This window comes from Eulemur rufifrons, chromosome 3 (assembly GCF_041146395.1).
Source record: "Eulemur rufifrons isolate Redbay chromosome 3, OSU_ERuf_1, whole genome shotgun sequence".
Taxonomy (NCBI): domain Eukaryota; kingdom Metazoa; phylum Chordata; class Mammalia; order Primates; family Lemuridae; genus Eulemur; species Eulemur rufifrons.
The window spans coordinates 95512806-95525896 of NC_090985.1; the positions used below are offsets into that span (position 1 = coordinate 95512806).

At 35.4% G+C, this 13091-nt stretch overlaps 1 protein-coding gene across 1 annotated transcript in view; it reads left to right on the forward strand.

Annotated features, from left to right (window-relative positions):
• The window catches only part of BPNT2 (3'(2'), 5'-bisphosphate nucleotidase 2), a 31175-nt gene extending 19120 nt beyond the window's left edge, over positions 1-12055 (forward strand). The window contains exons 4-5 of the mRNA XM_069465577.1: positions 6088-6249; positions 7750-12055. Coding sequence (XP_069321678.1) covers positions 6088-6249; positions 7750-8021 — 434 coding nt within the window. The 3' untranslated portion in view covers positions 8022-12055. The remainder of the gene's footprint in view (positions 1-6087; positions 6250-7749) is intronic.
• The last annotated feature ends 1036 nt before the right edge of the window (positions 12056-13091 follow it).

Consider the following 13091-nt stretch of genomic DNA (forward strand, 5'->3'; position numbering starts at 1 on the left):
CAGGAAGTGGGTACACAATTGTTAAGGTAGTACAGTATGTACCACAGTTAATTTTATGTGGTTATGATTTAATACTGCATTTTTACATTTGTTTATTTACATTTCTCTAGACTTCCAGTGGAGCCATGTGTGGTCTGTAAATGCTTGTGTACATAAGTTTTGATAAATTTTTAACTTTTTATAATTTATGTATATTTCATGGTAGTAAATGATAAAATAGACTAGTATTACATATATTTTATACCTAAGTTTTTTAAAAGTTTTGTTTGGTATTTCTAGACTGTGTGTGGTGCATCCACGAGTTTTTTGAAATTGTAGCAAATCTCCAAAAAATTTTTTAATATATTTATTGAAAAAAATCTTGGTATCAGTTGGCCCACGCAGTTTAAACCCGAGTTGTTCAAGGGTCAACTTGATATTCACCCCGTGGAAATTTGTAGCTATTAATAGTAAGTTATAATGTTTGACGTCTGTGTAGAAAAGCACCAACCATTTTTTATTTCCTACTGGGCTTTTTAGCATATCTCACAGATAAACTACATTCTGTAGCTGCTGTTTTACTATTACCTTATCGTTATCAATCATTTATATTTATTTAAGCATCTACTGTATTTTTTTAGGCACTTGAAATAATTGAGTTTATGTGCCAAGAAGTACATTTTTAAAAAATGTTAAGTTAGTAATTTTTATCTAAAATTATTCTGGTAGTATCTGAGAGATGCTATTTTTATTCTCTTACTCAATACTGACCTCTAGAGATATAGCATTATAAATTCACTTCTTAGTAAAACCATGTTTTTTGAACATTTATAAAAATAATTTAGAGGATTTTTTTCTTTTCCTCATTTCTTTTTTTTACTTTTATTATAAATAAAATCAAAGAAACATAAAATTATAATTAGTACTCAAGTTATTTCATACAGATTTAACATTTGATAACATTTTTATATATTTGCTCCCATTTTGGGGGGTGGTAATGTACTTTAAAGAAAATTGCAAGGATCATAACATTTTACCCCTATATACTTCATTCAGTACCCATGTCTAAAAAGTAAGGACATTTTTCTCAGATTGTTCCTAAAGTGGATTTTACAGCTGATTACTTCAAACTGAGATCCAGTCAAGTAATAAGTATTTCTTTGGGTTGATAAGGTCTCTTAGTCTAGAAAAACCTCCAGGTACCTTATCCTCCCACGACATTTACTAGCTGAGGAGAAAAAGTCATTTCTTCTGTAGAACATTCTGCCTTTTGAATTTGTCAGATTGTTTCCTGAAGGTGTCATTTAACTTGTTTATTTTTATATCCTCTTTTTCTTATAAAGTGCAGATTAGATCTGAAGCCTTGATTGGATTGAGGTTAAGCATTTTCGTTAAGGATGCATTGTAGGTATTCTTCATATACTTCCTACCACAACATGTTGCATACACTATCTCTTTGTCTCACCATAATGATGCTCCAGTGGTTAAAGTGTTCACAACCAGATCTCTCAGTTATAAAATTATTTTGATTTTCTGGCTACCAGGTGATAAATTGGAGAGAGATTTTTGATATCATTTGAGATCCAGTTTCCATTAAACCTTTCACATAATAGTTTTAAAATATATTAAAGAAGTTTAAAAATGAGATTTTCTAATTTTGTTGTGTTTTCTACATATATTAGCATGAATTCTTCCATAGAGAACTTTTCTCTATCAACCGAAGTTTTTATCCTGAAATGTAGTTGCTTCTAGAAAGGCAGGATAAATTTTTAATTCTTTTATTTACCAATTTTCAGAGTAAGGAGTTAGGTACAAACCACCTACAGTGGGAACAAATGTTTTTTCAGGGAAGGACAAACTTTCTTTTTAAACTACCCTTATGATCTCATGGATTTTATATATTCAGTGTGATTCAAATGTCGAACGTAATAAATGACTAAGACAAAAATCCAATCAATAGAGGTTTATTAGGTCTCTTAAGAGTTTTGAGTGTGTGCCTGGCAAAAACTCAACCACAGACAAGCTGTGGCTGTTTTTCCAAAGGAGAGGTTGGAACGAACCTTCATTATTTAAAAGGTATATGGAGAGAAGGAAAAAGAAGCCCCTTCCCCATGAGATAGTGGTTACTACATTCTCTTGTCTTGTTTGTGAGGCTCAAGAAATCTACATTTATGTAAAATAAGGGAGTGAAGGAAGCATCAATTATGTAGATGTCCCTGGGTAGGTAGAAGAATGTCTGATTCTGTCTTGTCTTCAGTTTTGTTACCTGTAAGATAAACTTGTAATCTGTTATTAGTGTGGGATCAGATAGACTTCAGTTTTAGTTGCAAGATCTAGGTATAATTTGCATGTCCTTGCTTATGAGAAGCTAGCAAGAAATTTATGAGTGATCTATAGAGCCATTTATGAATGATCTCACAGGTGCCTGAAGCTTTTACCTTTTCTTTTGCATAAGGAGTTGGAGGTGTGGGGGTGACCCTGAGATTTTGATTTTCTCTTCACACAAACAACTACAGTTACTTTTAAGTTAAATTTGGTTTTTGTTGCTCAGTTTTACTAATACTGTTATATATCCTTTTTTCTTTATACACTATTATATAGTTGTTTTCTTTAGACCTGTCTCTTGGTTCTCTACTATAAGCAACAATTAAATTAGCATATCTTAGCCTTCTTCTTGACCACCATCTCATTTTTTGATACTTATCTTTTAACTGGCCTAGTCAGCTCATCGAATTTAAATGGTTTCGTTTAACTGTCATCAGTCAACAATGAGATAACATTTATACATCTTTATTTTTCCATTTTATTTGCATCTTTGGTTTCCTCTTAGATCCACAGTTAAATTTATTCAATGCTAACAGTGCTTTTGCTAAGGATTCCTTAGTCATCTCTTGGTTGAATAAAGCTTACCCTGCAATAGGTTACTTCAGAAGAGCTAGATCATGGGTGTGGTATTAGCTGAGTACATGTTAAAAATTTTTTTTATAGCCTTAATGCTTGAAAAACTATTTGGCTAGTTATGCAGTTTTTGGTTCACCCTATTAGTTTTCTAGGGCTGCCATAACAAATTACTACAAATTAGGTGGCTTAAAACAGCAGAAACTTACTCTCTCGAAATTCTGGAGGTCAGAAGTGTGATATCAAGGAGTCTCTGTAGGGCCACGCACTCTCTGCAGGCTTGTGGGAAGAAGCCTTTTTTTTTTTTTGAGACAGAGTCTCACTGTGTTGCCCAGGCTAGAGTGAGTGCCGTGGCGTCAGCCTAGCTCACAGCAACCTCAAACTCCTGAGCTCAAGCGATCCTCCTGTCTCAGCCTCCCGAGTAGCTGGGACTACAGGCATGCACCACCATGCCCGGCTAATTTTTTCTATATATATTTTTAGCTGTCCATATAATTTCTTTCTATTTTTAGTAGAGATGGGGTCTCGCTCTTGCTCAGGCTGGTCTCGAACTCCTGAGCTCAAACGATCCGCCCACCTCGGCCTCCCAGAGTGCTAGGATTACAGGCGTGAGCCACCGCGCCCGGCCAAGAAGCCTTTCTTTCCTCTTCCAGCTTCTGGTGGCTCTTGGCATTCCTCAGTTGGTAGCTGCGGATCTTGGCCTCTGTCTTCACATGGCTACCTCCTCTCTTTCTCCTCTCCTCTTCTTATAAGGGCAGTAGTCATTAGGTTTAGAGCCTACCCTATTCCGGTATGACTGCAACTTACCTAATTGCACCTGTAAAGACCCTATTTCCAAATAAGGTCACATTCTGAAGGTCCTGGGTAGACATGAAGTTTGGTAGGACACTGTTCAACCCACCAAACTTTGTCTATAAAGTCTAAAAATATAACTATGATGTGTCTCAGAGCTGGCGTTCTGGGCAGATTTCCTAGGTACTCAGTATGTCTTTCATTGTAGACATTTAGGTCCTCTTTTATTTCAGGGATATTTTCTTGAATCGTGGTTTTAAAGATTCATTCTATCCCATTAGTTTGTTTTTCTTTTTCAGGGATTCCTTATATATGTATGTTGACTCTACTTTCACTGGTTTCCATATCTATCACTTTATCTTTGGACCCTTTTAGCTATTTGTTTCACTTTTTCTTGCTTTTCTCATTGTTTGCTATACTTTTGAACAAATCTGTAGTCCTTTTATTATAAATCCTGTGATTTAGTACTAAGTCTGCAGTGATTTTGTCTTTTTTCCCCAATTTCTTTCTTGTATTATGTGGGTTCCCATTTCACATCTTTCCATTGTTTAGCTTTTCTGAGTAGTTGCTTTTTTGTTTGATGTCATTCCTTTCATATTTTGTTGTTTGTTTATTTTTAATCATGTTGGAATATTGGTTTATAGTTTTCTTCTGCATTGTGGAAATTTTCAAGTAGCCTGAAATGTTTTAATCTGCATTCTGTATGTTTTCTTTTTGTATTTTAAAATGGACATTGCAATGTTATATTTCTTTCGTATTTGGGCCAGCTACTGAGGGATTGGTGGGAGAGTGGGGGCAGGAAGGGAGTTGGATAATTCTGAGTTCAGGAGCTTTCTTTTCTGTTAGTGTGAGGAAGGCTTTATCTTTATTATCATGGACACTTTTTTGTTTTTAGATTTCTTCTTTCTTTGATCTTATTTTGTTTCAGTAAGGCCCCTATCTTCAGTCCTTTACTTCTCTTTAGCTCTAGTTGCTGCCTTCTAAATGACAAAAGATGTCTTGTGTCATCATTCCCACCTTATCTCCCCCCCACCTCCAGGTGTTCTTGAGACAACTATTCTGGTCCCATGTCTTCTCGGAACCTCTTCTCGATGCTTTGTCGCCACATTTCAGGTCTACTTTCAATAGTTCCCATTTTAGAGGGGACCTTTTTCTTCTGGGGAGAAGTCCTGGCTGATATTATCTAAGTTCTACCAGCACTGAGTTCTCTGGCCTCTTGGCACCTCTGTGAAATTCCTGCTGTAATCCTCACACTGGGGTGGGCTTCAGTGCTTGTTCTGCTGATCTTCAGTGTTTACTCCCCTGCTTTCTCCTACATTAGTGCGGACAGCTCTCCTCTGCCTCCTAGTTACTCTGTAGGTACAGATCAGTATTTCTATTTGCTCTCCTTGTTGCTGTGCGCAGTTTTTACAAGGCGTATGGAAAAAGTCTAGGAGACTGCCATCATCTTTGGGGAACTCAGAGACCCAGACTCTGCTAATTTTTTTGATTTTTTTTTTCTGCAGCCAGGAATAAGCTGGTGATGCAGCTGCTTTCATTGCTAGCCATGGTGGACTCTATTTTATCCCATAGTGAGTGACAGCTAGAACAACAGTCTAATTGGCATAATTCTGAGTAAGTTTATTTACTTGTATAGTTTGACAGTGAAGAAAACTTATAAACTGAGAACATCTGAAGCCATCTGTGACATCATCTTCCCTTTTTAAAAATTCTGTTCTATTTTGAAATCTGAGTCTTTCTCTTTTTATACACTGATAAAGCTGATGTGTAAACCTGATTCACTTACCTCTCCCACACTGTTTTCTGTTTATAAAGTTACTTAGGAGATTGAGCTAATGTGCAAATAATTAAAACCATGAATATATTACCTCAAGTAGAGGTAATATAGGAGGAAAATGAATTGTAAAATTTGAATTAGTCACAGAAGTTAGTTGTGCTTATGTTACAGGTTGTGTTCCCCAGGAATCACGCTTTGAGATGGAGATTAGCTTTAGGATGTTTATTAATTAGGGAGTGCTCTTGGGGTTAAAGTTATGGAAGAGAGGGAAGGAAGCTGTGTAGATGCAAGGAAAGTTGAGTTGCACTGTGGTCCCATTGGAGACTCAGCCAACACCCAGTGGGGAGCTCTGGAGCATGGGAATCCTTAAGCCAAACGTTTAATAGCCATTATCTCTGGGTGGGCTGGATTACATGGCGTTTTTTAGCATTGTCTTAATACATGTCTTTTTTAATGTAAAAAGAAAATATATTTCATACTCAGAAAAAAGATAAAACTTTCTGTTTTAGGAAAAAAATACAAGTAATTTTTTGGAAGAGGACATTTTGTCAGTCAGTTGGTACTTTGCATTCCAAAGAGTGTAAGTAACTTTTAGTTTTAAAGCTTTAGTTCTATTAATGGATATTATATTTGCTTTTCAGCTTGGGCAATGGTAGACGGTGGTTCAAATGTGAAAGCCCGCTCTTCCTACAATGAGAAGACCCCAAAGATCGTCGTGTCTCGCTCACATTCAGGGATGGTCAAACAGGTTGCTCTTCAGACTTTTGGAAACCAGAGTACAATTATCCCAGCTGGTGGTGCTGGTATGTTCCTATTTCCATGTGATTCCCAGAGACTGTTACTGACATGGTCAAGGCTATGTTGGGAGACTGATTTGCTTGTCCCATGCTAGGGAAGAAAGTGAGAAGGAATGGAGTGTACTCTCGAGGCAGGCTTGGTCTCCTACTTGGGTGGGATTTCAGTCACACTGGCCTCCTTGCGGAAAGAAACAGTCTCACAACAGTGATTTCTCTTCCTTGAATACTACAAAAGAATCTTCCCATCAGTCATACACCATCAGTGGTTGCATTTATACAATGCGATTTCAAAATAATTGCCCTATTAGTTTAACTGTGGGAATATCAGAGACAGGAAGAAAAATCAAGCACCTAAGATGGATGCTTCCTATGACAGAAGGATGCCAGGAGTCATTATAGGTATTATTGGAATGACTAATCCCTAGGTCACTCTTAACACCCCTGAACTCTTCACTTGCATGCATAGGATGAGTGAGAGTAGTACTCACCTAGCTTACTGTTTATTGTGCACTACTGTTTACCTAATTACAGATCGGAGGTCAACACAGTTTTTCTGAAAGAGACAGATAGTATTTCAGGCCTTATGAGCCATATACAGTCTCTATTGCATACTATTCTATGCTTTGATTTTTTTTAACCACCTTTTAAAAATATTTTTAAAAAATTTTTATCTTGAGAGCTTACAGTCACAGGCCATGACCTGAATTTGGCCCAAGGGGCTATTTGATGACTCTTGTTATAAATACTGTTTAACATGTCAGAAGTGTTTTAATTCAGGTAAGTTATGGGCCAGAAAACACTTATGTTCAGAAAACCTTTTCAGCACAGTAATATAGGAAGATGTTAACAGTTATTAACTTTTAAGACTAATAGTTTTAATTTGCTGATTCTATATATGTATCTACCTTCCTTAATGTGGCTTCATTATTTTCTTACAGACTCTCTGTTAGGTTGGTTAGGAAAGGTATGTCCAAAATACCCAGTAGGGATGAGATAAACTAGATTCTAGACCCAGTTTCTTTGGCATTTGTTTTATTTTATTTTTTACATTTTGTCTCATTACAAGAAAGGACTTAGGCTGGTAGTATTAAACTTTTTGTTTTCATCTTTCAAATCAAGCCTGCCTAGATGTTTAAGTGAAACTTGTAGGTGTCATATGTCATTCCATAAAAAAAAGAGCACATACTGAATGTGTCCTTCCATAGAAAACAACTACAAAGTAGATTTACATTGAAAAACTTATATGCATATATTGGTTACACTTGAGACTAGCTTAATAAGTTACTTTGCAGTGTATTTTTGCTCTGTTGAGTTTAATGTTTGTACTGTTACTTTAATTTTTTAATTTGAAATAATTTTAAACTTAGGGAGCAGTTGCAAAGACAGTACAACAAGCTCTTGCACACCCTGTCCTGTTATTTTTAACAATGTACTTAATCAAAAAAGTATGCTACTTTCTTAAAATCTTTTGAACAATAACCTAAACTCTGTGTTTATCTTTTATAGGTTATAAAGTTTTAGCACTCTTGGATGTGCCTGATAACAGTCAAGAAAAAGCTGATCTATATATCCATGTGACATATATCAAAAAGTGGGATATATGTGCTGGCAATGCCATCTTAAAAGCCCTGGGGGGGCATATGACTACCCTGAGTGGTGAAGAAATCAGTTATACCGGTTCAGACGGCATTGAAGGCGGACTCCTCGCTAGTATCAGAATGAACCACCAGGCTCTGGTCAGAAAACTCCCCGATCTAGAAAAGACAGGACATAAATAAGCTTAACTGATTACAGGGTGCCACTCTTCCAGAGCAGAAATGGTTAGCCTGAAATGCTGGAAGCTTCAAAGGATCGGTGGAGACTATGCACAGTTAAGGCCATCCCAGACTTTTTAAAGTATTTATGAAGCATCAGAGACTTATTTTCCCTATAATACGATGCAAGATCAGGGAAAATGGGTTGCTTCGTGTCTCAAGTATTGTCTTTATTTTTGAGACTATTTTCGTACAGTTGTCATACACAGGCGCATATATATATTTGTGAATTAAAGTCTATAGCTAAGTCTACACTGTTATGAGTCACCATCTTCACACAACATCGTGAATTTTCACTATTTGTTAGTACTTTCATATGGAATTGGGCTGAAGGAAAGATTGAATTTGTGTAGATGTTTAACTTTATAATTATATCTCATTGAAAATAAAGTAATTGGGGATTTTTACCTTTAGTTTGGATGGAAAGCACAAGAAGCCACACATTTATTAATATGCAACACAGGTTGTATTTATGTTACTGAATATTCTATGTATTCAAATAGAAAAGATTTAAATTGGTTTTTTCTTTGAAAATTTAATAACAGGTTCACCAGCTAGTAGAAAATATATCATGAGTTTGCATTGTAATCATAATTTCTCTATGTGTGTGTATGAGTGTGTATGTTTTGTTCTTATAAAAATTGTGTTTGTGCCCATTGGTTCAACATTTATGCCATCTTGATGTTGATTTTCATTTTCCCTGCGAAAGAAGCATGGTTCCATCCTTTCTCTTCTCACCAACATTTTAGTCTTTAACTTGTAAGGTTTGGTTTAAGGTTTCAAGTTAGCACTATGATTTGGTATATTTTCTCATTTGGGATAAAATATGCTGTAAGACACTATAAGAATATAAACGATTCTAATTGAAAGTTACTTGACATATGAATTGAACTAGCTTTCATTATTTTCAAAAACTTTGTTATAGTAATTTTTTTTAAATGTGCCAGGTTTATATATAGATTTTCTCATTATCAAGAATGAGTATGGTTGCTCATATTTTGCCATGATTGCTTTTACTATTATTAATAATAAATGTATCTAACCTTACCAAACTATTAAAGTAGTAATTTTGAAATACTCTATATTCCCTTCAGATTAAAATAATGAAGGTTAAAGTTACTTTTTGATGAAATTTTTTCTATTCAGCCTTAGAATCTGGTTGGAAAAAAGGTTGTGACATATTTATTGTGTCACTATATCTAGAATCTTGCTTTGTGAACTATCTTTCATTGCGATGTGTGGTTTCTCTCAGTGTGATACCTGGAAACTTCATGTAAACAATCACACTATTTCATATGACTTCAGTGCCCTTGTATTCCATAGCACACTAAAGAGAGAGATTTCTCATGGTCTTGGTGTATCTGTCTCTCTGTCTCTCTCCCCAGGCCCCCCGCCCCATTCATTTTTCCTGTCTTGAAGGTAAAATTCAAAGAATGTACATTCTAGCCTGATTGAATGCACATACTTTAGGTTTGTATGTTACATTGTCCAAAGCCCTTTAATTCATCATTAGTAAACTGAATCTAGTTTGATACAGAAGTTTTCAGCCAATCTGTAGCAACTGGTCACAAACTTGGTAAGGTAGTAGGCCTCATTAGATAGGCCTTTTTTTTGTTCTGTGAAAATTTATTCAAAGTTTTAGTAGTTGGAACACTTGATACTTAAACAGGGCTTGGGAATTTTGAAAATAATATCAGAAACCTCATCTTTTTTACTTTGTAATAAGATGAGGAAACCTTTTATTCCTCAGGAGAGATGGCAGAGGCATATGCCATAGAGTCCTGTGATGTAAGCATTTAATTGTTGTATGTCAAGAGTTAGAGAACTGGGACTGGCAAGTAGAAAATGGAATTTAATTGAATTTTTTCAATATTATATGGAAACTTTATGATTTTGTGGAAACAAAACCATATTAGCAAGCTTGATCTTTTAGTTTTAATTTTATTAATCTGCAGATAGATAACAACTTTGTGAAGGATGTGTATTGTGTGCAAAAATTAAGGTATTGGCTGAGAGTTAAATACATTATTTTTCTAATTTGTTAGGTATAGTCTAGTTACTAATTTAAGTGCTTTTACAGAAAGTTCATTTTTTAAAATTTTGTTTCTAAAAGCCAATATACATTGCAGAACTAGTGTAAGTACAAGGAACAGTATTTATATTTATTTATATGAGACATTATTATGCCAGAACATACCAGTAAAACACCTTCTGAACAAGGCATGTAATATTTCCCAGAATTATATAAAATTATTTCTAAAAATAGCAAAATAAGTATAGTTTATTTTTAGTGATCTATACCTTCCCAACTCCTGGCCTTCTCTTTTCTTCATCTTTGCCCTTATTTAAAGGAAAATTTTCCCTTAACATTGAGTTTTATGTGTCACATTTAGTAGAAGCAGTGACATCCATAATCTCAGTGGCCATCAGCTGTCCCTGTGGCCATGTCCTCTGCCCTGTGACCGTCTCCCCTGCCCGTTAACGTTCTCCTTCTGTCTCTGCTTCTCTTTCTCAGCCAGTATGCTCCCCCCAGATGCTTTTATGTACACATTTCTCTCTAGATTGGCCGCTGAAACCCATCTCTCAAGAATGTAAATGTATTAATAGAAAATACAGGAGAGCTGAGTGGATAAGCCTGCTTGAGCACATTTGCTTTTCCTGGTTTCATACTTGGCTCCCCCATTGCAGTAGAATGTACAAGGGCCTTTGAGATGGTCAGATTTGTCTTTGGTATGTGATTGTCTCCTTACCCCAATTTTAGTGTTTCTTGATTTTTAAATCAATAATATTCAGATGGCTTGTTTTTGACTATAAGGAAGTAACAAAAGCATTTTGGTTTCTATGTTTTAAGTAACAGTTGTACAAATTCTTTCTGTTTGCTGGGTGCTCCCTTTGGGTATTTTGTAAATGGTGTCAGAGGAGGTGGGGCAGGGTGGCGGCTAAGTAGGGTGTGGGAAGGAAGATCCCGGGAAGCTGAGGGGAAGGTAACAGGGAAGATGCAAAGCACACTTCTGCCCTGACCCTCAGCATCAAGAACTCCGCCCTGGTCTCTGATGTTGAACTCAAAAATTGGATTTCACTCAAGCTTTGAAGGTGACAGCGACCTCTGATAGCCTGAGCATAAGTAAAGAAAGGTGGAGTGCACCACAGAAAGGAAAACATCCACCTTCTCCTCTCGGATCACACCTTGAAGATGGCCTTCTGGAGACAATTGACAGGTTAAAACAGGAAGTGTTGGGATTATTCTAGCTGCAACTACCTTTCTTGGCTATGTGTTGACTGGTCCTAGATAGAAACAGTGATTTTTAATTTTCGATCTTGGTTGAATTCAAGATGTATTTAATTATATGTCTACAAAAAGTCTGTCTTTTAACTGTTGTGTAAGATAAACCTAATCTATGGTTTCATTTTTATCATTAAAAAAAGTTGTGCCTTAACAATAGGGCATTGTATGTTAATAAGGGAAAACAAAACCTTTTTTTAGCAGGTGGGGAAAATAGGAACTTTTTGCCATTAAAATTTAAGTTCTTTTAATGTTTTTAATGTTAGAGATAGGGGAAATTCATTAAAATTAAATAAAATTGATATAAAATTATTTTTTCATAACAGCATTTACAACTAAAGTATGTTTTTATAAGAACTGGCATCTTTGATGTATATAGGTCTGAAATGATAATTCATCTTTTGGTTTTTAATTTTAATAATATTAGACCTGGATAGATCACATTTTTACAAATCTTACTTTTAAAGAAATCATTTCAGTATGCTATTTTATCTGTTCTCCTAGTCCCCTAGAGTCATTTTGGTCTAAAAAATAGGTATTTATTCATGGTAGCATATCAATAGTTTGTTAATGTTAAAAATACTGTATATTTTATGACACTACAAATCAGAACAGTTCCTAAAGGGGAGAGGATTATAATTATGATTAGTAGTTACTGAGAGGGCAAGAAGAATTGAACTTTGTACTTCAAAAGGAGGTTTTGATTTTATGAGGTGCTGGTTATGTAAATTGTTTATTTTTATTTCATTAAAGCGTGGCAGGTATATGCATTCCAATTTACCATTGGCAAAGCTTTATTTATTTATTTTTAATTTTTAAGGTTGCGTGGTTAATTAATTTTGTGGGAAAGTGAGATTTATAAGTAGTTTTCCTTTGAGATAATATAAGCCAAACTTTCGGAAGTTAAGGATGGTGAATAATATTAAAACAACTTGTTATGTATTGTGTTTGTAAGGGTTCCCTAAAGTATTATAATTAACATAATTTGTGTAAATTGCAAAAGCAAAAACTGTGTTTGATTAGTAGTATGTTCCGTTAAAATTTATTTTGAGATGTATGTTATACACATAGTAAATTTTTATTCAGGAACAACTTGCTCATCTGTATTTTTTTAATAGGAAATAAAGCATCTGGGTTATCATTAGATCAATTAACCTACAAGAAGATTCCATCTCTTACCCTAAATTATCTCCTATAGCCGCCTTTCTTCACTTAAGTTGTGTTAGGAGGGGACATTTATGGACTTTTATTTTCTGTGTGCCCTGTTGCCCACTACCGGCAGTAGCCCAAGCTAGCTCCTTCAGTCCCACAGGAGAAGCCACATATTGCCATGAACCCTGGCACTGCCAGGGCTGGTTTCACTAGTTTGATAGTGTGAACTTCAGCAACTAGATGTGTTTGTGCTAGGGGTTGAGTTTCCTGTCTGTGCCCCTGCCTCTTCAAACTTTTTTTATTGTCATCCTCACTTCCTGTTAATCCCTTTTTTATACTGGGCTAACAGTGATGAGAGAAATTAAAATAAAAATACTTGACCTTTGAGTACTCCTTCCCGTTTCACATATTTGAAGCCGTGGAAGAACTAGACTAGACCATTTGCTATTGGCAACACATGCTTAGACATCATTTTCTTTACTTGACATGTTATAAACTGCCTCACCCCACACCACCAAATTCGAGTGAGTCCCAATTTCAACCTCTACTAGAAAGTTAACTCTCCTCTATGTTTTTAGAGCAGATTTTTTATACCTCAA